This window comes from Hemitrygon akajei, chromosome 18, assembly GCF_048418815.1.
Source record: "Hemitrygon akajei chromosome 18, sHemAka1.3, whole genome shotgun sequence".
In the NCBI taxonomy this organism is placed as follows: domain Eukaryota; kingdom Metazoa; phylum Chordata; class Chondrichthyes; order Myliobatiformes; family Dasyatidae; genus Hemitrygon; species Hemitrygon akajei.
Genome location: NC_133141.1, coordinates 3285256 through 3310115, shown reverse-complemented (window position 1 = coordinate 3310115; position 24860 = coordinate 3285256). Strand labels below are relative to the sequence as shown.

Here is a 24860-nt window from a genome sequence, read left to right as displayed (position 1 = left end):
CTGCACAAAACTGTACAAGGATCTGAATAGCACAGGAGGGGAGATGTTCACCACTTACAATATTGTAAGGTCAGTGCAGGAACGTGACTGTACGTGGCCTGTCAGTGAAGTAAAATCTCAGTTACTTACTTGACGTTCCCAACCTGGGGTCCATGGACCACCCGGTTAATGGTAGGGATCCATGGCATAAAAAAGGTTGGGAACCCCTGGTTTAAGGAGTGTTTTCAAAGAGCAATGCTTACTCAAGCAATACGTAGACAATGGTCCAAGTGTCCATTCATCCCTTGCTCCTGATAAGATCTTCGTGAGGCAAAACGCTCCTCCGCCCCCCATTTGGAAAATCAGATCACTCCTCCATTTTGCTGTTGCCAAAGTACAGGCAGAAGCTGAAACAAGAAGCGGCCATAGTTGAAACCGTCCACTGCTGGTCCGACCAATCGGCCTCAATGCTGCAGGACTGCTTTGATGACGTCGACTGGAATGTCTTCCATGATGAGGATATCTCCGAGTTCACGGAATGGGTCATGAGTTTCATCCAGAAGTGCATCGAGGAATGTTGTCCCCCAGAAATCGGTCAGGGTCTATCCAAACCGGAAACCCTGGATCAACAGTTCCGTGCCAGCAGCACTTACTGCACAAGACAGAGCTCACATTGCCAGTAAACAGCAAGATCTCAAGAAAAGCATCTATGATCTGCGCAAAGTCATCAAGGCAGTCAAACAACAATACAGAAACAAGATTCAGACACAGCTCTCCACCAATAGCACACGCAGTTTAGGGCAAGGTCTGCACACCATCACAGACTTCAAAGCTAAATGTAGTGGGATTTCCAACATGGATGCCTCTCTCCCAGAGCAGCTAAATCTTTTTTGCATTCGACTCGATGTCACCAATACTGAGCCCCTGAGGAGACCTGCAGATGATGCGACCGGCAGCTTGGTCACCTCTGAGGCTGAAGGACGTAGGTGTTTCCAACAAGTGGACAGTTGCAAGGCTGTGGGACTGGACAGCATCCCAGGGCGAGTACTCAGGATGTGTGCAGCACAACTGGCAGATGTGTTTACAGACATTTTTAATCTCTTCCTCTCCCAGTGCAGAGTACACTCCTGCTTCAAATTATCCACCATTGTCCCTACACCAATAAAGACCAAGGTAACATGCCTGAACAACTGGCGTCCTGTCGCACTCACCTCAATAATAAACAAATGCTTTGAGAGGCTAGTCAAGGATTACATCTGCAGCTTGCTACCACCCAAACTGAACCTCCTAAAATTCACCTACCGACACGACTGATCGACAGATGACGCAATAGCCACAGCTCTACACACCGTCCTTGCACATCTGGAGAAGAATCCTTATGTGAGAATGCTGTTCTTGGACCACAGTTCAGCATTCAACACCATAATTCCCTCCAGGCTCGACAAGAAGCTCAGAGACCTCGGCTTTCACCCTGCCTTGTGTAGTTGGATCCTGGACTTCCTGTCAGATTGCCGGCAGGTGGTAAGAGTGGACTCACTCACCTCTGACCCTCAACACAGGTGCCCCTCAGGGCTACGTACTGTCCCCTCCTTTACTCTCTGTATACCCATAACTGTGCCGACACCCACAGCTCCAATCTGCTAATTAAATTTGCTGACTATACTACATTGACTGGCCTAATCTCAAATAATAACGAGGCAGTCTACAGAGCCGAAGTTATCACCCTGACAATCGTGTCAAGAAAACATCCTCTCCCACAATGTCGCAAAAAAACAAAGGGGCTGGTTGTGGACTACAGGAGGAATGGAGGCAGGCTAACCTATGACATCAATGGATCTGGGGTTGAGAGGGTGAACACCTTCAAGTTCCTCGGCATCCACATCACCGAGGACCTCACGTGGTCTGTACACACCAGCTGTGTGGTGAAAAAGGCAAAACAGCGCCTCTTTCAACTCAGGCGGTTGAAGAAGTTTGGGATGGGCCCCCCAAATTCTAAGAACTTTCTATAGGGGCACAATTAAAAGCATCTTGACTGGCTGCATCACTGCCTGGTATGGAAAATGTACCAAATGCAGGATTCTGCAGAGAGTGGTGCAGACAGCCCAGTGCATTGGTAGATGTGAACGTCCAATGATTCAGGACATTTACAAAGACAGGTGTGTAAAAAGGGCCTGAAGGATCATTGGGGACCCGAGTCACCCCAACCACAACCACAAAGTGTTTCAGCTGCTACCATCCGGGAAACGGTACTGCAGCATCAAAGCCAGGGCCAATAGGCTCCGGGACAGCTTCTTCCACCAGGCCATCAGATTGATTAATTCATGCTGACACAAATGTATTTCTATGTTATATTGACTGTCCTGTTGTACATACTATTACAAATTACTATGATTTCACATTGCACATTTAGACAGAGACGGAACATAAAGATTTTTACTCCTCATGTATTTGAAGGATATAAGTAATAAAGTCAATTCAATTACTAACAATTAATGTAATAAACCACCCTGTGTTTATATAAAGGATTCCTGATCATAGATTTCTGGACTGCTAATTGAGCTTTGGGCTTAGATCTTCAGTATCCACCCAGGACTAGCCAAAGAAAACCAATGAAAATCCAAACTTCTGCCCTGTAATTCCAGACTCACTGAGAACGGGACCCCGAACAATAGGCCTCAAAGTTTGGACTCACTAATGACAGGACCCCAAACCCTCTAGTCTCACCAATTTGCATACATTTGGGTCACCAGACTTCATGCCTCCTGCTCACAGAGAAGATGGCAATAACTTGCTCAAAAAGAGGGTGGGTGGCCACCATATGACCACCATAGACCTTTGCTGGTCTGCCAACCATATCCACAACACTTGCCTTCAAACAGAGTGGAGTCTTAGATTCCAGCCTGTCCTCTAATAGTCACATCATTCTCACATCATCTTCTACAGCTATCCTGTAGAAGACCACATGGAGAGTAGGAAATTGGTCAGTGAAGGGAACACAACCTGAACATCTCTAGATTTTTTTTTATTATACAGGATGGGGCCAGTTTCTATGAGAACCTTCCCATTTTCCTACACCTCTGCAACTTATTCCGTTTCTCAGACACCCATAAACACCCTTTTACCTCTTTTTGTTACATATCTACACTAAGAGGCAATTTTTACAACTAATTCACTTAGTAGCAGATCTTTGTGATGCAGGAAAAGCTGGGGGATCAAAAAAGAACACATGTAGATACAGAGAGAACATACAAATTTGTTACGAAGAGTCCCAAGGTCAGAATTGTGCCCAGGTCCTCACAGATGTGAGGCAGAAGCATGAACTACTGTCTCCTCGACAACTGCATACAACCTGAACCCTTCCTCCGGCAAAATAATGCAGACTTGAACATTATTGTACCTTAGGTTAACTTACCTGACAAAAACTCCCATTGACAAGATGTGTAAATCTCATGTATTCTTTCTGAGGGAGAGACAGTTTAAGGGCAATCTTAACCCACACATGCCCTCTGGGAGAGACTTTAAAACACTGTCAGCAGAGGAAAATTTTCAAGTGCATCCTCAGAAGACTTGGCCTGTACAATTTTCTATACCAGAAAATAACAGCACTTAAAAACAATATATCACCTACAAAAAAGTGCACTGAGATTATGCTGACAACTTTGCACTTACATGGTGTTTTGTTGACATGCCAGGGAGCAGAGTTTGTCACAAAGCCATATTTTGCAGCACTGACAACCAACCGTGTTCCCAGGTGGTACTTAAAAGTGATTAGTGCTACTCCATCCTTATCCGTGGTTCCTGCAGCCAACCAGGACTGGTTCACGTAGACGCCCACTGCAGCCTCCGCCAGAGGAGAGAGGTCACCATTATCAAAAACTTGCACTTTTATAGACACATCTGAAAAGAGAGTGAGAAGAGGCCCATTAAGTGTATTCAACACTTACCGTATGACAGACACATTCCAAGCCAAAGTCCCATGTTGAATAAGAGAGTTCACCTAACTTCTACCACAACTTTGAATATTTTTGTGTCAATTTACAAAGCAGTTCAAAGTAAATTTATTATCAAACTACGTATATGTTACCATACACAATTCTGAGATACATTTTCTTATGGGCATTTGCAGTAAATACAAGAAACACTGCAAGACATGACTTCCTACAAAGCGAAACCCAATCATATGAATGGCAGTGATGCTTCACTACCAGATGAACTCAACGCCTTCTATGCCTGCTTTGAAAGGGAGAACACAATTACAGCTGTGAAGATCCCTACTGCACCTGATGACCCTGTGATCTCGGTCTCAGAGGCCGATGTTAGGCTGTCTTTAAAGAGAGTGAACCCTCGCAAGGCGGAAGGTCCAAATGGAGTACCTGGTAAGGCTCTGAAAACCTGTGCTGACCAACTAGCGGGAGTATTCAAGGACATTTTCAACCTCTCACTGCTATGGGCAGAAGTTCTCACTTGCTTCAAAAAGGCAACAATTAAACCAGTGCCTAAGAATAATCATTCGTAATGACTATCCCCTGGTAGCACTCACATCAACAGTGATGAAATGCTTTGAGAGGTTGGTTATGACTAGACTGAACTCCTGCCTCAGCAAGGACCTGGACCCATTGCAATTTGCCCACTGTCACAATAGGTCAATGGCAGACGCAATCTCAATGGCTCTCCACACAGCTTTAGACCACCTGGACAACACAAACACCTACGTCAGGATGCTGTTCATTGACTATAGCTCAGCACTTAACACCATCATTCCCACCATCCTGATTGGAAAGTTGTAGAACCTGGGCCTCTGTACTTCTCTCTGCAATTGGACCCTCGACTTCCTAACCAGAAGACCACAATCTGTGTGGATTGGTGATAACATCTCCTCCTCGCTGACGATCAACACTGGTGCACCTCAGGGGTGTGTACTTAGCCCACTGCTCTACCCTCTCTATACACATGACTGTGTGGCTAGGCATAACTCAAATACCATCTATAAATTTGCTGACGATACAACCATTGTTGGCAGAATCTCAGGTGGTGACGAGAGGGCGTACTGGAGCGAGATATACCAACTAGGTTTAGATCAGCCATGTGATCTCCTGGACCAGTTTTCGATAGCCTGGATGGGTCGGAGAGGAATTTTCCAGATGTTTTCTCCTCAATTGGCAACTCGGTTTTTTTCCCCGGGTGATCACATGGGTTTGGGCGGGATGAATAATAAAATAAAATGGGCGGCATGGTGCCCTGTTGGTTGGCACTGTTGCCTTGTGGGATTCGGTGAAAACTAGAGTTAAGATTGGATCAGCCATGATCTTGTTGAATGGCGGAGCAGGCCTACTCCTGCTCCTATCTCTTATGTTCTTATGTTCTTATGTAACTAGTGGAATAGTGACACAGCAACAACCTGGCACTCAACGTCAGTAAGACAAAAGAGCTGACTGTGGACTTCAGGAAGGGTAAGATAAAGGAACACATACAAATCCTCACAGAGGGATCAGAAGTGGAGAGAGTGAGCAGTTTCAAGTTCCTGGGTGTCAAGATCTCTGAGGATCTAACCTGGTCCCAACATATCGATGCAGTTATAAAGAAGGCAAGACAGCAGCTATACTTTATTAGGAGTTTGAAGAGATTTGGCATGTCAACAAATACACTCAAAAACTTCTCTAGTTGTACTGTGGAGAGCATTCTGACAGGCTGCATCACTGTCTGGTATGGAGGGGCTACTGCACAGGACCGAAAAAAGCTGCAGAAGGTTGTAAATCTAGTCAGCTCCATCTTGGGCACTAGCCTACAAAGTACCCAGGACATCTTTAGGGAGCGGTATCTCAGAAAGGCAGCATCCATTATTAAAGACCTCCAGCACCCAGGACATGCCCTTTTCTCACTGTTATCATCAGGTAGGAGGTACAGAAGCCTGAAGACACACAATCAGCGATTCAGGAACAGCTTCTTCCCCTCTGCCATCCGATTCCAAATGGACTGTGAACCCTTGGAGGCCACCTCACTTTTTAAATATATTATTTCTGTTGTTTGCACAATTTTTAATCTATTCAATATACATATAGTGTAATTGATTTATTATATTTTCTTCTTCTATATCTGTATTGCATTGAACTGCTGCTGCTAAGTTAACAAATTTCATGACACATGCCGGTGATAATAAACCTGATTCTGATAGGTCTATGAAATCTGTATGAAGGCCAACAAGATTAAACCACTTAAATAAATTTCTTCCAGATGTTCACCAATGACAAAATGAGGTATTAGCAATCTGAGAAATTACCTTCTACCTCTCCTTGACTCCTTGCACAGGGGCATCTAGTAGCTGGACAGTCCGCTCTCCTCCAGCACTGTGTCCCATTAACAATCAAGAACATTTCAGTAATTTAAATAGCTTTTCATGGTTTACAACCAACTGCAATATTTTGATCCCAACATACTTGAAACAGCCTCTTAATAAATTCTACATATATTAAGTTTGAGGTAAAGCTCTCAACAGCACAACAAATGCAGCTTCCAGACTGGTTTCTAGGCATGAAAATTAGAACTTGGGTTCCCTTTCTTCCTTTGACTCGTTGTACTGATAGAAGTGAAAGTTATTCAATTAATCCCAGCTCTTTACCGATTGATAGAACTACAGTGTTGAAGTATGCTGAGATGAAAGTATAAAATGAGTCCTTTCCACACTTTGTTTCCTTCACACTCAGAGTACAGAGAACATCACAGCAAGGCGGGCTGTGAAGAAACAGGCCCCAACGATGAGAGATGCACTCACAGATGGAAACACTCATTAGTTCAGTGATAGCATAATAATAATAATAATAATAGTAATAGTAATAATTACTTTATTGATCCCGACTGGGACATTCTCCCATTACAGCAACATTTAAAAACGCACTTAGCAGTGTACAATCTAATAATAATATACACAATAATAACTTACCAATCACAAACAAGAGAAAATCTGCAGACGCTGGAAATTGAAGTGAAACCCTTTCTTATTGGTCGTCTCTGGAAATGTGGCTCGTTAGCCACTGGACTCTGCGGCGAGAAACCCACCTGTCTCGGGCTTCGTTCGTCTAGGATGTATACCAGTGGTCCCGCCAAATCTGTGACGTTGGGATGTCATGCCCACCCAAACCCTAGTTTATGTGAATGCTGTGTGGATTTACTGTCCCTGGCAAGAAATGATTGATCGTACACTGCATACAATTATAAAGTAAATTTAAGAATGTTAAGTTAAGCGAACAGTTATTAAATGGGAAAAAAAAGGAAAAAAAACAAAAAGAGCCCATTACTCTGAAACAGTCAAACTTAAGTTGGAGTTCATCTTCAACTTGTCATTTTACTCACGCGCTGGACCCTCGGTCTGTGTGAAAGCACACACCATCTTCCCAATGTCGTTCGAAATCCACCTCGAATGGGTCTCCCACGGGAGCATTGGTCCTTCCTCCTTGAAGCCATTCATCTGCACAAAGCACCTTGTGCAACAGAGATGGTGTCCTCAGCCATCTTTCCTCCTGTCTTCTCCCAGCTCCCACCAACAAAGACCTTCAATCCAGTATTCTCCAGAACTTTCTCCCAAATCTACCATCCTAATTGTCTGACAGCACATTCCCAAGTTGAACAAAGCTTCTTATCTCAGCTCAAACCCAAACAAGCTGAAAGCAGAACAGACTGCTCTTACCCAACTGCAGTAAAAATCTTAACCAGGGTGTTACACACAAAATGCTGGAGGAACTCAGCAGCATCCATGGAAAAGAGCAGAGTCGATGTTTCAGGCTGACATCCTTCAGGGAGTCCTGCTGAAGGGTCTCGGCCTGAAATGCTGACTGTACTCTTTTCCATAGATGCTGCCTGGCCTGCTGAGTTCCTCCAGCATTTATGTGCTTTGCAATAATTTACCACTGTGCAATAATCATTCACAAAATAATAAAAACAGAGACTCTTGTACTATGATGTGTGTTCTCCTGTTGCACGGAGATGAATTGTTGTATATGCTTACTGCATTTGGCAGGAAAAATTTTCTGTGATGATCCTTGTGACAGCAGAGCTGAATGAGTCTGTTTGAAAGGGTGCTCCACTGCTTATTCAGTAGGTCAGGAAGAGGATGTGCCTGATTGTCCAGAATGGGTAACAGTTTGTTCAGTGATCTCCTCTTCACCTCAAACTCAAAAGAGTCCAGGTTGTAGCCAAAGATGGATCCATTTTTCTGATGAGTTTATTTAGTCTTTTTGAATCACCAGCTCTGATGCTGCTCCCCCAACATAAATCCGCAGAGAAGACTGCACTCGCTACAATAGACTGGTAAAAGATCTCCAACCTCCTGCTGGACATATTGAAGGATCTCAGCTTCTTTAGAAAATAGAATCTGCTCATCCTCCTCTTGTAAACAGCCTTGGTGTTGGCTTTCCAGCCAAGAACACTACTACGTAGAAACAGGTCCTTCAGGCCATTTAGTCAGCACCAAACCATTAACTTGCCTAGGCTCAATGAGCTGCACTCAGACCGTAACCCTACATACCCCTCCCATCCATGTACCTATCCAAATATCTCTTGATATTGAAATTGACCCCACATCCACTACTTGTGCTGGCAGCTCATTCCACTCCCCACGCTCTGAGTGAAGTAGTTTCCCCCTCACATTCCCCTTAACTATTTCACCTTTCACACTTAACCCATGACCTCTAGGTGTAGTCTCACACAACCCCAGTGGAAAAAGCTTGCTTGCATCTACACTATCTATGCCCTTCATCTTGTGAGATGGGTGATCTTGTCCATTAATCTACAGATGTTTATTAAAACTCCTGCACAGTCCTGGGCTCAGTAGCCCTTCCCAGTGATGTTACCAGCAATTCATCCTCTCGAAGGGATAATAAACACAAGAGATGCTGCAGATGCTGGAAATCCAGAGCAACACATGCCAAAATGCTGAAGGAACTCAGCAGATAGCCAGAAACATTGATTCCTTATTCATTTCCATAGATGCTGCCTGGCCACTGAGTTCCTTCAGCAGCTTGTGTTGACAATAAGGGATGATGGCTTCATGAGGAAAAGCATGTTCATTTTCAATTTGGCTAAAAAGTAATGGAATTGATGAAGATCTGGAAACATCTGGCTGTGAACAACCCAGCACATTTAACATGCACAAAAAAATTAGTTTACACAGGTAAACTTCACCTCTTTTCAATACCACTTTGCATTTCTAAAATCACTTCTAACAAAATGAAACTTAGCCAAAGGGCTTCACAGACATTACAGGATGAAACTAATGGTCCAGAGTAGAATGGGTTACATCCTGAATCGCTGTATGTCTCTTGGTTTTCCTGTACAGAAACATAAAATGCAAAAACAAAATCAGCCTTTTTTTCATGCCATCATCTCATTGCTATTATCAAGGTGGTGGCATAGGAATCTGAAGACACTCAACATTTCAGCTTGTTCCTCTCTGCCATCAGATTTCTAATGGCCCATGAACACAACCTCACTATTCAGTTATTTTTTATATTGTAACTTTATAGTAATGTTTTATGTTTTTGTACTGTACTGCTGTCACAAAACAACAAATTTCATGACATATTGTGAATCTGCATGGAACAAAGTCATCCCATTGAGTTAAAACGATGAGTTGGGCAAGTTGTTGTTTAGCGACATTTTGGTGAAACCCAGAATGCAGCAGTTTCTCATCTCTTTTTCTAAATTCACTCTCATTCTCAGTAAGCCCATTTTATTATTCAGCAAGCAGACATTGGTCAGGAAAAGTGATGGTGTTGCTGGTTTGATCGGGTTAGTTCTCAGCTTAGCTAGTGGCATGGCTCTCTTGCTGTGTTTCTGCTTCCTCTCATACTGCCTGCATCTGCCACTCTCTCCACAGAGCCGCCAAGGCCAGGCTGGTGTCTGTATAATCCCTAGTCCACTCTGCACCACTATTAACTCTGCTGCAGCAGTTTAAAAGTAATTTTGTCCAGGAGTTCAGCGGTGCTGTTGTCGCAGAGCTTTGGTTGACTGAAATATCTGACTAGAAACTTTGAAAGACCATCTAAGAATTTAAAACTAGCACCATTATTGGGGGCCTGAGAAGCCACTGTGTCTCTGCACACTGCCAAGGAGAAAATATGCCTCAGACACCGAGCAGAACCATACTGCTCTTCAAAATAGTGCCACAGGATTTTTATAAATGGAAATTGGTTGTTATTGCCACATGCACTGAGATACAGTGGAAAGATTTTGTTTTATACGCCATTCAGACAGATAGTGAGAGACGATACAAGATCTAAGGAGCAGGAGATTGAATCCACCTGGTTAGAAATTAGGCATAATAGATTGTGGGGGGTGGGGCACCAAATAATAATATTACAGTGACATAGGCAAAAATCAAGAAATATCTGATGCATTCAAGAATGGAACAGCAGTTCTCATGGAGGACATTAACAAGCACACCTTGTTTACATCTTTCCTGTAAGTAGATGACCAAAACAGCACACAATACTCCAAATGAGACCTCACAAACATCTTGTACAACTTCAACATAACGTCCCAACTCCTGTACTCAATACATTGATTTATGAAGGCTAATGTGCCAAAAGCTTTCTTTATGACCCCACCCACCTGTGACACCACTTTCAATGAATTATGTACCTGTATTCCCAAATTCCTTTGTTCTACCACACTCCTCAGTGCCCTACTGTGTAAGACCTACCCTGGTTGGTCCTACCAAAGTGCAAGACCACACTAGTCTGTATTAAATTCCACCTGACATTCTTCAGCCCATTTTTCCAGCTGTTCCATATCTGTCTGCAAGCCACGGTAGCCTTCTTCACTGTCTACTACACCCCCAATCTTGGTGTCATCTGCAAATCTGCTGATCTAGCTTAGCACATTATCATCCAGATCGCTGATATAGCTGACAAACAACAAAAGACACAGTACCGATCCCTGCAGCACACCACGAGTCACAGGCCTCCAGTCAGTGAGGCAACCCTCTACTATCTGCCTTCCCCCACAAAGTCAACCTCTAATCCAATTTATTAACTCACCTTGAATGCTAAGCGACTGAACCTTCTTGACCAACCTCCCATATGGGACCTTGTGCTGTACGATTCTATAACTCTCGATTTTTTCCATTTTGAGTTATCATAGTCCAGATAACATAGTCTGTGGGATGACTGCATTGTTTTGAGGCTTTGAGCACAGCCTTGAAAGGTTTCCTCAGTCTAACCTCTAAATCTCCACTCTATAGTTACCACAGTCAATTTTATCTCCTTTCTTGAAGTAAAATAATTACAGCATCTGAGAATCACTGACATATTGTCCCTTTTTTCAAATTTGTGACTGAAGTCATTTTCTGCCAGGCTTAAGAATTTCTGTAGGGATACCATCTGCTACCTAGGAGTTGGAGATTGCTTTTATCCTTTTTGACTTGTAACTCCAGATGTTGCGCAGGGAATAGCATCACCCCACACCTCACTGTCATGGATGTACAGTGGGGATTCAAATACAACTTACAAATGAAAGGTACTCAGTCAATATTTTCCAGAAGTGACCATTGTCATAATTTGTAATTGAATCTTCAGATGAAGTGATTAAGGAGGACAACCTTCAAGGGTCAAATCTATATCAAAATCATCAGCAACACACAAGTGTTGACTCATCTAATTAACAAATCTGCCTTGTACAGACCTCCAGACCAATATGAGATGCTAGGCCCCATGCAGAATGTAAATAAAAACTGTTCATCAGGTAGCTGCAAAGCTCCAGCTGTTGTTTCTTGCCTGTTCTGTACATTGATGCATCCACTATTTTGGAACTTCACTGCAGATAGGCCAGTTGAAAGAGGAGATCAATTCAAAATTGAAAATCCAATCTTGCCACTGTACAATTTTAAAACATTAATGAAAATATGCTTGAATGATTACAGTCTAAGTGAAAACATATTTATGATGCAACAACTTCAGATAGTTGCCAGATACTGATATCCCTTCATTTCCTCTTCCCTCCATGAATTCCTGAAGTTTTTTTTCTTTGAACCCAACATCACAAACCTTTACTGAAGGGATATCATAGTGAAGAGTTATACACTTGCAGAGAAACACTGCAAGACTTTAATTTTGGCTACTAATATTTAATGACACTCAATCAGAACAGTACAGGGCTTCCCCACAGTACACATTCATTATCATCAAAACAGAGAAGAGATTTTTTTTTTAATATTTGTATTGCTAGAAGATATTATAATAATGAATACAATGTGTTTTGATCCAGAAGCTTTCAACTTACAGCTACGGTGGGCTTTTCCTTAGACCATAAAAGGTCTTCTATTATAGGTCATTTCAAGGTAAAGTTAACCCACAAACCCCACCAATCTTCCAGTTTTACAGTTGAAATCACACATGGCCTTGCAAATGTTAATGAATATAATCTACCTGAATGCTTTGAACCTAAAAATAAATAATGTCTACACGGATTAAATCACACACAGTGCTATTATTATCCAGGTCCATTAACAATGTCTAGAATGTACTCCTTTTCATTGATTTGTTTCTGCTGTGGAAAACTGGCGGCAGATGGTTTGCACAACTTTATTTCTGCATGCATTACCCTCAGGTTAACCTCATCCATCATCACACAGGGAGGGGGGGCTGGAGCAAGAGTGGAGGGTGAGAAAAGGAGCAAAAAAGAGAAAGAATGTGAGAAACGAAACAGCATGTAAAGAAGTGAAGGTGTGGGAAAGTGAGAAAAAGGTCAAAAACTCTTCTTAGACCACTGCCTCCTTGTCTGTGCATGCCAGCTCTTATAATAAATATAAAAGAGAATTGATTCCAAGCCAGTTTCATTTCACATCAGTTATTCTCTAACCCAGTTCACATATTCAGAAATGTTGTCGTCCTTCTCCAGCGAAACAAACATCGTCATTGTTACTTCAGTCAATTGGGTTGAGAAGAAAAAAATTGTTTGGATAATCTCTCCCATTCACATTTAAGCATTTCTAGTACTTAAATCAGGCTTCAAGGAACCCTTAGTAACAAAACGCAAGAAATATTTCTCTGCCCCTTTCAGTTAAATTGTGATTAACTTTAGTACATTTTGTTCAATTGATTAGTCTTTCCTGCCTGACCACAAAAAGTTTAGAAACTTGCAAAGTAACAGGTCTGCTCTTAATGGCAAGTGCCCAGAACAGTATCCCATCTCTAAAGGTGGTGAGGTAGCTGCTTCTAAAACCTCCCCTGAAAACATTGGTATCTGGCAAAGCTCTTCTCCAGCTTCATCAGCTGTTACAACTGCAGCAAGCACAAAAATGTTTCTGAATATCTTATTACATTAAAACTATAAACATAAAATAAAACAAACTTTTTCATAGTACCAGAATTTCCACTGAAATCAATCAGGTCGGTTCTTTAAATGTTCCCAATGGTGTGTGCCTCAAATAGCCTCTGACAACCAAGCCCAACTCCTGGCTTCATGTGTGGCTTAGCTACGAAGCCCAGTGAAACCGCTTCTACTGACAGGAGAAGGGGCAAAGGCAGGTTACTGGCACCTTAAAACCAGTCGCTTTGGCAGATGGGCTCATTAGCCATGGTTAGCATCTCATCTAGGGGAAGGAAAACTCTGATCTCAAACCTCTGCTATACCCACTCATGGGGAAGGCTTCAGTAGTAAACCCAGAGGGAAAAATCCAGAGCTGGAGCCCCTAAGGCAGTCCTACATTGAGTTCAAGACTGACGGACAACTCCTGCAATGTTGCTGGTACCAAACTGTACCAGTCTCCGCTGTTCCTTTGGGTTCATCAGCTGCGTGGAGAGGGTGAGCATGCCACATGGGCATCAGCTTGCTCTCCATATCATACTGCCCGGCTTGCATATCATGTAGACAGCTGAGACACAACATTCAATGTTGACCTCAATCAATGGGAGGGCCTCCAATAGAGTCACAGATCTAATGAGCTAATCCCGGATTTAATTATCAGGGAGACTCAGCAGCATCGAGTTCCACCTGCAGGAGCTCAAGGCTCACCTTGACAAAGCAACAATCAGGAGTGCTCAACATACACTTAACCCTTTGGCAAACGACAGCCACCACTGAGTACCATCTTCCTCAGCTTCACATTATCTTTTAAGTACTTTGTGATATCTCTCTACTTTAATATGGTTTATAATCTGTCTACAATCTACATTTCAATTAATCATGTAGGCAACTTACACCCACAAGAGACTTTTTATTCATCTCTCTATCCTAGGAATATAACAAAGAGCCTTCCCCCACCACCCGCATCATTTTAGCCAACAGTTATGTCCTGCAGTTTCACTGGACTTTGGTTTCTGATGATCAACAGAACAAAATGATATTGCTTGAATCTTTAAGTACAATGAGCTAAAATGTGATTTGTTTTTCTGCATATAGAAGTGATTTTTATCTTCTCGTCAACACTGAAAAGTTCCAGTTAACCAAGCCTCACAAGGTTTGAGATCTGCTCCAAAAATTATTGAATCTCTCCTTTGATGATAGACCAGTCATCTCATTTGAGACCTCAAAGCTATCAAAGACTCATCCAAAAACATAATTCTTTACAGCCCCACTCACTCCCTCCAATCATATCGCACTCCACCTTGCAAATCATAGGAAGCGCACCGTTATTTTAACTCTTCTCTTCGCACCATCCAGTGATACAAACAGTCCTTCCAGGTGAAGTAATTATTCACTTGTACTTCTAATCTAGTGTACTGCATTTGGTGTTTACAGTGTGACTTCATCCACACTGGAGAAACCAAACACACATTGAATGATTGCTATGTGGGGTTCCTGCACTCAGTCTGAGCTAACCACCATAATTCACCATTCAGTACAAAATCTTCTGAATCATAGAAAGGGGAAAGGGTCAAAGGAGAGTTATTGGGAGATTGATTTAAAAAATTGGCATTTGAAGAAACTAGCCTAATGAAAAAGAGCAGGAAAATTTAAATATATTAAATTAACTGATCTTTCAATTCCAGAGCTGTTCCACAATGAAGATTGATAGACTGTGTTAAAAAGTCTTAGGCACCCTAGCTATATACAAGTGCCTAAGACTTTTGCACAGTGCTCTATTTGTCAGCATAGAGCAGAGAGTGAGTTTGTAAAGGATGTTGGGAATGGTGACGGTGGAGTGCCACAGGAAGGATGTAGGACAGGTGGCAAAGAAGTGCAGGGGCGGGGCTGGGGGGTTGGTGTAGGTACAGACACACCCAGTCCTGAGGCAACAGGCAAGGTCATTTGATTCCAAACAATTGGCTTATTGACCATTATAGAATGTCACTCTGGTGCTTCCCACTTCCTCCCCTCTCCCTTCATCCTTTCCCCAACCATGATTCCCCTCTCCCTGCCCCCTTCCCACTCCCAGACCACAATCGAGACCCATGTCAGAATCAGGTTTACCATCACTCACACGTCATGAAATGTGTTTTTTTGTGGCAGCGGTACAGTGCAATACATAAAATTACTACAGTACTGTGCAAAACTCTTAAGCACCCGAGCTATATACTGTATATGTGTCTAAGACTTTTTGGACCTTGATTTTGATCAAAATTGTCTTAGTTCAGTTATTTGGACCTGTCAACAAGGTACACCGGAAACCTAGATTTAATGCTGCATTCAGACTGTAATTGATAAGGGGCAGGTTGGAGTCAGTGTACAAATTCCTTACCCAATTGCTGCAAGTATAGCTCTCTGGTACTGTCTGTGCCATGAATTCTCGTAATTAGAGGATAATCTGTTTTGTAGAGCCCATGGTAAGTAGTTTTACAGCCCATGCCAGCAATCATGGCTCAGAGCAAAGGCCACAAACCTTTCAGCATTCCTTTCACTCTTCATCTCACTTGATCTATACAAGCATTGCAATAAGCATTGCCATTATTACACTGTGAATCACAATGGTAAATGTTACTTTATCATTCAACCATAGAAAACATTATTGTTAAAGTCAACAATTAATATATTTTACAGGAACAAATATTTAATAATCACAAAAGGGAGATACTGTGGATGATAAGGTGTCAATGAGCCCCAATACAAAACCAGTCTCTCACTTCATCCCAGTTCTGAATAATTCATTGTGCTGAAATAAATGGCAGAAGATTTGAGTTATCAGACAGTGAGCAATAGCTTCTGATAATCTCCCAGTGTATTCTGAACATTGTTGATTCTCAGTGGCAATCCTTTTACCTCCAAAGTATGAGCGATTCACTTCAGCTGGAACAATGCTGACTTTGACTGTGACACAAGGTGAAAATAGATCTGGGGTTGCTAGCAAGTACGTGATGATAAGCACAAAGCCTATTCTTGAACTTGGACTGTTCAGCGATATGCACAATTCAGCCCACAATACTGTGGCATTCTGAACTTCATACTTGCCACCCGGAAGTAAAACAGATTCACACTGAGTACAGATGTTCTAGACTTTAAGGCTGGTTTGCAAGAAAAGCAGTCTGCTCAGAGCCATACTGAGAAATCCCTCAATGATCAGCAGCACAAAACGTGCCCCTCATAGTACCCAGAGGCGTAGTCTCCTGAAATTCATCCCATTGATATCAAACTGATGGCACTTCTGACTAGTGCCGAACATTTAGTCATCAGGCTCAGTATAGATAGAGGTAAAGGAACTATATCTGGAAGAACCTGGCAGATTAATGGGAAAGATCAAAAACAAACAAGGAACAATTCCAATGAGATACACAATAAATAAGGTCAAAACAACAAGAGAAGTACTCATCGTCTACAATGTTTTGTCACCTCAATCAGGCAACAAAGACCTCAGCTTCAACCACTGATCTTTGGTGGTGTTGTGTAGGGCATCCGCGGTTCACCTCAGTTTCCCCAAATTTCATGCCTAACAGGCAACCAATGACATCCAGTTGGAGGCATGCACCCAGAGGTAAGGAGATTACAGCTAGTGGCTGAAAAATAAGATTAACACTCCAATCCCTTCTCAAATTTGGCCTATTAGTCAAAGTGCAGTTAGAATCACTGAAACTGATCAAGAATTAATCACCACGAGGAAGAAAATAGGAGAAAAATGAATTGTAACGGCTAGAATCCTGTTAAAGACTTTCCGACTATGCGAAAATTAATCCAATTATTCCATTCACAAATTGTCAGAAAATTGCTTTTAATCAATTCAATGCCAATATATTGGAAATGAAAAGAGAGCACATTAAATCATCCACCAATAGACTCTGCACAGTGGCAAACAATACTTCCTCATCCACTCACTCATGTCTTCAAATCAGCAACCAAATAAGGAATGGCCTCCCAGTCATCTGAGCAAGTTTTAAAATCATCCATTAAAAAAAATCTGTTCCTATAACAAGAACAGGAGCTCCTGGGACACCCAAGTCATTGTAATGTTGAAGGACTAATGTTGCAAGAGCACAACTGCCCTTACCCAAAGCTGACCAAGCTTGCCAATATAAATTTATGTTAAACTCCCATCACATGGAGTATAGGTTTGCCAAATACATGAGCAGTGGAAGTCAAATGCACACTGACATTCAAAACAAACACACTGCCTTCAAAATGAGCCTCAAACAGTGTTTTCCAGGGAATGAGCCTCAAGCTCGTCACACTTCATAAATACCAGCCGGTTGGCAGAGGACTGTCCTACATCCAGGTAACCTCCAATAGTTTCCAACAAGCATTAGAAACACCCATTACAAAAAAAGCACAAATAAGTTGCCTGTGACCTATACCACAGAGAAAAAACACATCCACAAAAATTCATAGCAACTTTTAAGAAAAAACAATTTTGATTGTACCTTAGAACGTCTAATCGACAGCTTCTGCTTAATCATAAACACAAGAGATTCTGTAGATGCTGTAAATCCAGAATAACACACACAAAGAGCTGGAGGAGTACAAAAGAGTGCAGTCAACCTTTCGGGCTGAGACCCTTCAACAGGACTGGAAAGGAAGGGGAAAGAAAGCAGATTAAGAAGGTGCGAGGGAGGGGAAGGATTACAAGCTAGAAGGTGATAGGTGAAGCCAGGTGAGAGGGAAGATACGTGGAATTTAATCATCTTAATTCTGCTTAATCATTTTTCATTTTAATCCTCCAGGGTGAAGGGTGTAAGGTTGCAGGTTAGATGAGCAAAGGTACATTACATATTAGGTATTACGCTAGTGAAATGATTTAGAATGGACAGAGAGAATCTTCTCCCAATGTAGTCTCATTATTGATTAGTCTATTGAGGAGAAAAAACGAATGAACTTGAACTTTAGTAGGTTCATTTATGATATTTCTAAGTAGTTTATATTTAATATATTATTTCTGAAATGCTGTCTATGTTGTGATATACCAAACATGGAAACTAATTGAGGCCCAGTGAGTTCTCCATTAGCCTTTGTAACCCAAGTGATTCATCAAATGCTCAATAGCCCTTGGAAATAAGCACACCATGACCTATGTAAACAATGCTGCAGTGTGAGTGAATGATGATGGTTCACAACTGACAGACTTTGAACTAACTTCCCCAGCAAAGCTCCAAGAGATGCACTAAATGAGTAATACATCACAATATATGGTGGTTCCAGTCAGATGTGAAATGATCTGAAAACACTTCGTCCAATGTGCATTTTAATCATGTAGTGCTAAAATAAACAGTGCCACCCAATCAGAACTTCAACTTTTTCCCCTCCTAATGTAAAGTAATTGAACATGGACCTTCTCACAAATAAAACTGCATTAATGCCCATTTCCAGATCATTTGGCACCATTCAGTCAACCATTTTCCAGTGTGGATCACCGCCCAAGAACCTCACTCATGTATACTCCTTTAGAGCACTGCCAGGTAACTTGGACCATGGATACACGGGAGCTTCTACCTTTCTGCTCTCTTGGCCAACATAGTCTTTCCAGTGCAACGTTGTATTAGATGTCTGTCAGGTGAGGCATTTGCCGAACAAGCCATTCTCATATGCATGTTACCTGATGGCCCCTTTTCCAACCATTCATTTTCTGGCTCCATTCTTGACTTCAATCACCCATTCAACATCAAGCAATATGAAACATCAACTAGGAGGGAAAGTGAAGTGAAAACTAGGGCTGCAATAAAATGTGCTTTCTATGAATTTACACAATTCACAATTGGTACACAGCCTGTAGGAAATGCAGATGCTAAAATTCTACTGCTCAGGTCTTCTTTTAGTTACAGCCCCAAACAATGTGGCTACCTTACTCCATGCCATTGACTGCAAACATAATGGAGAAACAACTCAACAGCAGGATCATGATGTGGGCTTTACCTCTATCAAGCTGAATTATCAGAAATAAGTAGCAATTTCTAGCTGAAACCGTGCACCTGATATTTTTATCTCTTACTCTGGGCACTTTTTGGCACTTCCAAGTGTTTCCTGGGCTGAGATCAGGTAACTCAATACAGAACAGGCAACAGGCCTCAGTTCCATGCAGGCATGACTGAACCACCTGGGAATCAGTGGCTTTGCTATACTATGGATAAAGCAGCTCTGGGCATACAGTAGGGAGGGGCACTTAGAAACCTACTAGAAGCAGCACCTAAGAATTGGATACGTATTCATTTTAAGTATACAGCAGTAGAATAATGTTCTTATGAAGACACAAAGCTGCTTCTTCATACGAATTCTAATAGGAAACAAAGGAAACAATAGACAATAGGTGCAGAAGTAGACCATTCGGCTCTTCGAGCCTGCACCGCCATTTTGAGATCATGGCTGATCATCTACTATCAATACCCGGTTCCTGCCTTGTCCCCATATCCCTTGATTCCCCTATCCATAAGATACCTATCTAGCTCCTTCTTGAAAGCATCCAGAGAATTGGCCTCCACTGCCTTCCGAGGCAGTGCATTCCAGACCCCCACAATTCTCTGGGAGAAGAAGTTTTTCCTTAACTCTGTCCTAAATGACCTACTCCTTATTCTCAAACCATGCCCTCTGGTACTGGACTCTCCCAGCATCTGGAACATATTTCCTGCCTCTATCTTGTCCAAACCCTTAATAATCTTATATGTTGCAATCAGATCCCCTCTCAATCTCCTTAATTCCAGCGTGTACAAGCCCAGTATCTCTAACCTCTCTGCATAAAACAGCTGTGGTTTGATTTATACTGCAATATTCTTAGCAGCAACAATGGCCTGGTAAGTATATTGTGTTACTCTGATCAATATAAATACATTTAAAATATAAACTTGATAACAGAAACTTCACAGTCGCAAGACATTCACCTAATTTTTCTAAAACAAAGCTCAAGTCACAAAGTTACACCAGGTCAAAAATTAATGCTGTGTTTTCTTAGGAAGGCTATTTAAATGAAAGAACACTGATCATTGCTCCAATTTTATCCACTATTTCAACAGGTATAAAGAGTTATATGGTCCATCAAAACTGCACCGTTTTTCCTTACAACTGATCCCACTGTCCTGGGTTTTTTTTTACTGCATGCATATTCAAAACAACCCAATTCCTTTTAAAAACAGCTTAGGAATGGCTTCTGAAATTTTTATGGCATAGAAGGTAGTTGGAAAATAAAGAAATTTCCAAAGGTCCAAAAAAATTGTGTGAGAGAGATTTTAAATTGTGGTCTCTCTTGCAAGCTTGTGCATTAGTTAAAGCGATCCATCATCAGGTAGCTTATCTGAATTCTGCAATTCCACATCAAATCTTCAGTTCTTTTTCTATTGTTGGCCCTTATACAATGAAGAATGTAAATAACATTAAATAGCCAAAGGGGAAAAAGATAGGAGCACACTGCACATTAGTATATATTTGAAAAGGAAACACTTGTAGAAATAAAATAGCTAATGTCGTACCTTTAAGAAGGGTGACAGAGAAAAGCCAGGGAACAATACAATAGGCCAGTAAGTGCCTGTCAGTGAAGGTCGGTAAGCTATTGAGAGACAGGAATGTTCACTTTCGCTTGTTATTCCCGTTTCTCCGACTCCACTGCATCTGTTCTCAGGATGAGGCTTTCCATAAAACATAGGAGCACGATCAGCCCATTTGGCCCATCAAGTCTGCTTCGCTATTCCATCAAGGCTGATTTATTATCCTTCTCAATCGCATCAGAATTAGGTTTAATATCACTGGCGTAAGCAATACACAATAACAAAAACTAAATTATATATTTAAAAAGTTAAATTAGAAAGTAGTGCAAATAGAGAAAAAAAGTAGTGAGGTAGAGAATTAATGGGTTCAATGTCCGTTCAGAAATCGGATGGCAGAGGGAAAGAAGCTGTTCCTGAATCACTGAGTGCGTGCCTTCAGGCTCCTGTACCTCCTACCCTGATGTTTGCAATGAGAAGAAGGAATGTCCTGGGTGATGGGGGGTCCTTAATATGGATACTGCCTTTTTGAGGCATCGCTCCTTGAAGATGCCCTGGATGCTGGGGTGCCCATGATAGAGCTGACTGAGTTCACAACTCTCTGCAGCTTATTTCAAACCTGTGTCTTGTGCACCCCCACCACCCACCTCAATACCAGACAGTGATACAGCCAGTAAGAACACACTCCACGGTATACCTGTAGAAATTTGCGAGTGTCCTTGGTGACAAACTAAATCTCAAATTCTTAATGAAATATTATAGCCATCGTCTTGGCTTCTTTGTAACTGCATTGATACATTGGGCCCAGGATAGATCCTCAGAGACATTGACACCCAGGGACTTGAAATTGCTCATCCTTTCCAATTTTTTCCCATTCTCTTGCCTTCCACCCCCCCCCCCATAACCTTTGACACCCTGACTAATCAAGAACCCATCAACCTCCACTTTAACTATACCCAATGACTTGGCTTCCACAGCTGTCTGTGGCAATAAATTCCACAGATTCACTACCCACTGGCTAAAGAAATTCCTCCTCATCTTGTTCTGAAGGACATCCCTCTATTTGAGGCTGTGCCCTTGGTCCTAAACTCTCCCACTACAGGAAACATACTCTCCTCAATATTCGACAGGTTTCAATGAGATTCCCCCCTCCCCCATTCTTCTAAACTCTTGTGAGAACAGGCCCAGAGTCAAACACTTCTCATGGCTTTGACTGGAGTACTGCGCAGACGCAGTAGAAGCATTCCCACACAAGTCCAGCGAAAAGCTTTAAAAACCCGGTCTCCATAAAAGAGAGGTACTGTCTAGTGCAGCAGACCTTGTCAGAGTGGTCTGAGTCAGGGTGGTAATGCTTTGGCAAGAACAGGTGGAGGCAAGCTAAGTAGGCAAGTTCAGTCCTTATTGAAGGTATAGGGGGTATGTCTACAGAGATTTTAGGATTTGAACAATCTGGAAATTCTGGACTAAGTAATTAACCAATTTCTTTGTGAGGTGGAAGAACAAGAAGAAAGCTTACAAGAATAAATTATCAAAATTCAGAATGATGAAGTAGCAAAAAATGCTTTTCAAAAATGTCAGCTTTTGTGGTATATGGCTACACTATCATATGAAGTTTCCTGGTCTTTGGAGACGAACCAAACTACTCTTGCATTTCCATCCTCTTACTTTGCTGAAAGAGGCTTCAGTGCAGTGAACCACATACTCACAAAAAACAGAAACCGCTTGGACATTGTTATGCATTGTCGCAACTTGAAACAGATATTTCAACTCTTGCTAAAAACCATCAGGCTTAAGGATCGCATTGACATTGAAGCTGTTGTACAGCGCACAGGTACTGTGTAAGCTAGGTTTAAAGAACAATAAAAATTTAAGGCAGAATAATTTTTCTCATGTTAGCATATGATAGACATGTTTTTACACTATCGGGGCACCAGAAAGTATATTGTGCCCAAGAGGGGCGTTGGCAAGTATGAAAGTGCTTTAGGGGGACATTGGTCTAAAAAAAAGGTTAGGAAATACTGGTCTACATGAACTTAAGCAAGGCCTTTGACAAGGTCCTACATGGTAGACTGGTCCATAAGGTTAGAACATATGGGATCCAGAGTGAACTAGACAACACAGATAGAAGATGGTATAGAAAATTGTTTTTCAAACTACAGGCCTGTGACTAACGGTGCTCTGCAGGGAATGATCTTGAGTCCTTTGTGGTTTATCATGTATACTAATGATTCACATGACAAAGGTGGTGGTACGATTAGCAAGTTTGCATATGACAACAAAATTAGTGGTACAGTGGACAATGAAGGAGTTTAGCTGGATATAGATGAACTGGGAGCTACAGGAATGGAAGCTGGAATTTAACTGAGAAGTGTAAATTGCTGCATTTTGGGGAGTTAAACTAGGTCAGGATGCATACAGTGAATATCAGTGCCTTGGGGACCGTTGTTGATCAGAGACAGCTTGGGATACAAGTACATACGGTAGTTCAAAGTAAATTTGTTAACAAAGTACATGCATGCCACCATATACAACCCTGAGATTCATTTTCTTGTGGGCATACTCAATAAATCTATAATAGAATAATCTCCATAATAGAATCAAGGAAAAATCACACTAACTGGGCGCTCAACCAGTGTGCAAAAGACAACAAACTGTGCAAATACAAAAAGAAATAAATAATAAAAAATAAATAATAAATATTGAGAACATGAGATGAAGAGTCCTTGAAAGAGAATCCTCAAGTTGTGGGAACAGTTCAGTGATGGGGCAAATAAAATTGAGAGAAGTCATCCCCTTTGGTTCAAGAGCCTGACAGTAGAGGGGTAACAACTGTTCCTGAACTGATGGTGTGAGTCCTGAGGTTCCTGTAACTTCTTTCTGATGGCAGCAGTGAGAAGAGAGCATGTCCTGGGTGGTGGGGTTCCTTGATGATGGACTGGGTGGTATCCAGTGCTTTTTGTAGGATTTTCCATTCAAGGGCATTGGTGTTTCCATACTAGGCTATGTTGCAACTGGTCAATATACTCTCCACCACACATCTTTTGAAGTTTGTCAAAGTTTTAGAATCTTTACAAACTCCAAAGGAAGGAGAGGCTTCACTGTGTTTTCCTCGTAATTGCACTTACGCACTAGGTCCAGGACATATCCTCCAAAATGATAAAACTTGGGAATTTAAAGTATCTGACCCTCTCCATCTTTGATCCTCTGACAAGGACCTCTGGTCTCCTCCTCCTGATATCAATAAGCAGTTCCTTGGTCTTGCTGACATTGAGTAAGAGGTTCCCCAAATGTGGATTATGTTGAGCGTGCCTTCATCAGCTGAGACAGTGAGTGCAAGAGTTGGGATCTTAAGTTATGCTTGTATGAAGTATTGGTTAGGTCAGAGTAATGCGTGCAGCTCTGGTGTCCACACTATAGAAAGGACATGATAAAGCTAGAGGCAGGCACAGAAAACATTCATAAGGATGTTTCAGGCTGAAGGGTTTGAGTTATAAGGGGAGAGTGGATAGACCAAGTGTTTTCTCCCTTGGGGTAAAGGAGGCCAAGGGGCGACATTATAAAGGTATACTGATAAGGTACAGAACCTGTGTTTCTAATGGTAGAGGTGTCTAAAATGAGAGAGCATAGATACAAGGTGAAAAGAGGTTTGAAAGAGGTTAATTTTCAGTGCTTTATACCCATCAAATGGTTCCTTTCTAAAAGTCAAAGCTTTGGCTTTACCCTTCCCCTAATGGGAACATGTCAGCACTAAACTCTATCTTACTTTTAAAGGACTCCCACACTTAAATGTAGATTTACTTGCAAGTAACTAACTGCCCAGTCTACATTTACCAGGTCCCAGCACTTGTCACTGGAGCACAACAAGGGAATCAGATACTAGCTTGCACTCCGTGGGGAGCAAATTCAAAACTAATCATCTACAGGAACGACATTCTGGTGAAAAAATAGATATTATAATGGGGGAACTCCCTGGGGAGATGGTAAAAGCACCAAGGATTGATTAGAACTGATGTGTATTAAAGCAATCAGAACATAATGTTCTGGGATACAATTTATGAGCAA

General features: G+C 41.8%; 1 protein-coding gene across 2 annotated transcripts in view; it reads right to left on the bottom strand.

Moving 5' to 3' along the window:
* The window catches only part of fam171a2a (family with sequence similarity 171 member A2a), a 265179-nt gene that overhangs the window by 177753 nt on the left and 62566 nt on the right, over positions 1–24860 (bottom strand). For both annotated transcript variants that reach the window (XM_073070661.1, XM_073070662.1), the window contains exon 2: positions 3649–3876. In XM_073070661.1, coding sequence (XP_072926762.1) covers positions 3649–3876 — 228 coding nt within the window. The remainder of the gene's footprint in view (positions 1–3648; positions 3877–24860) is intronic.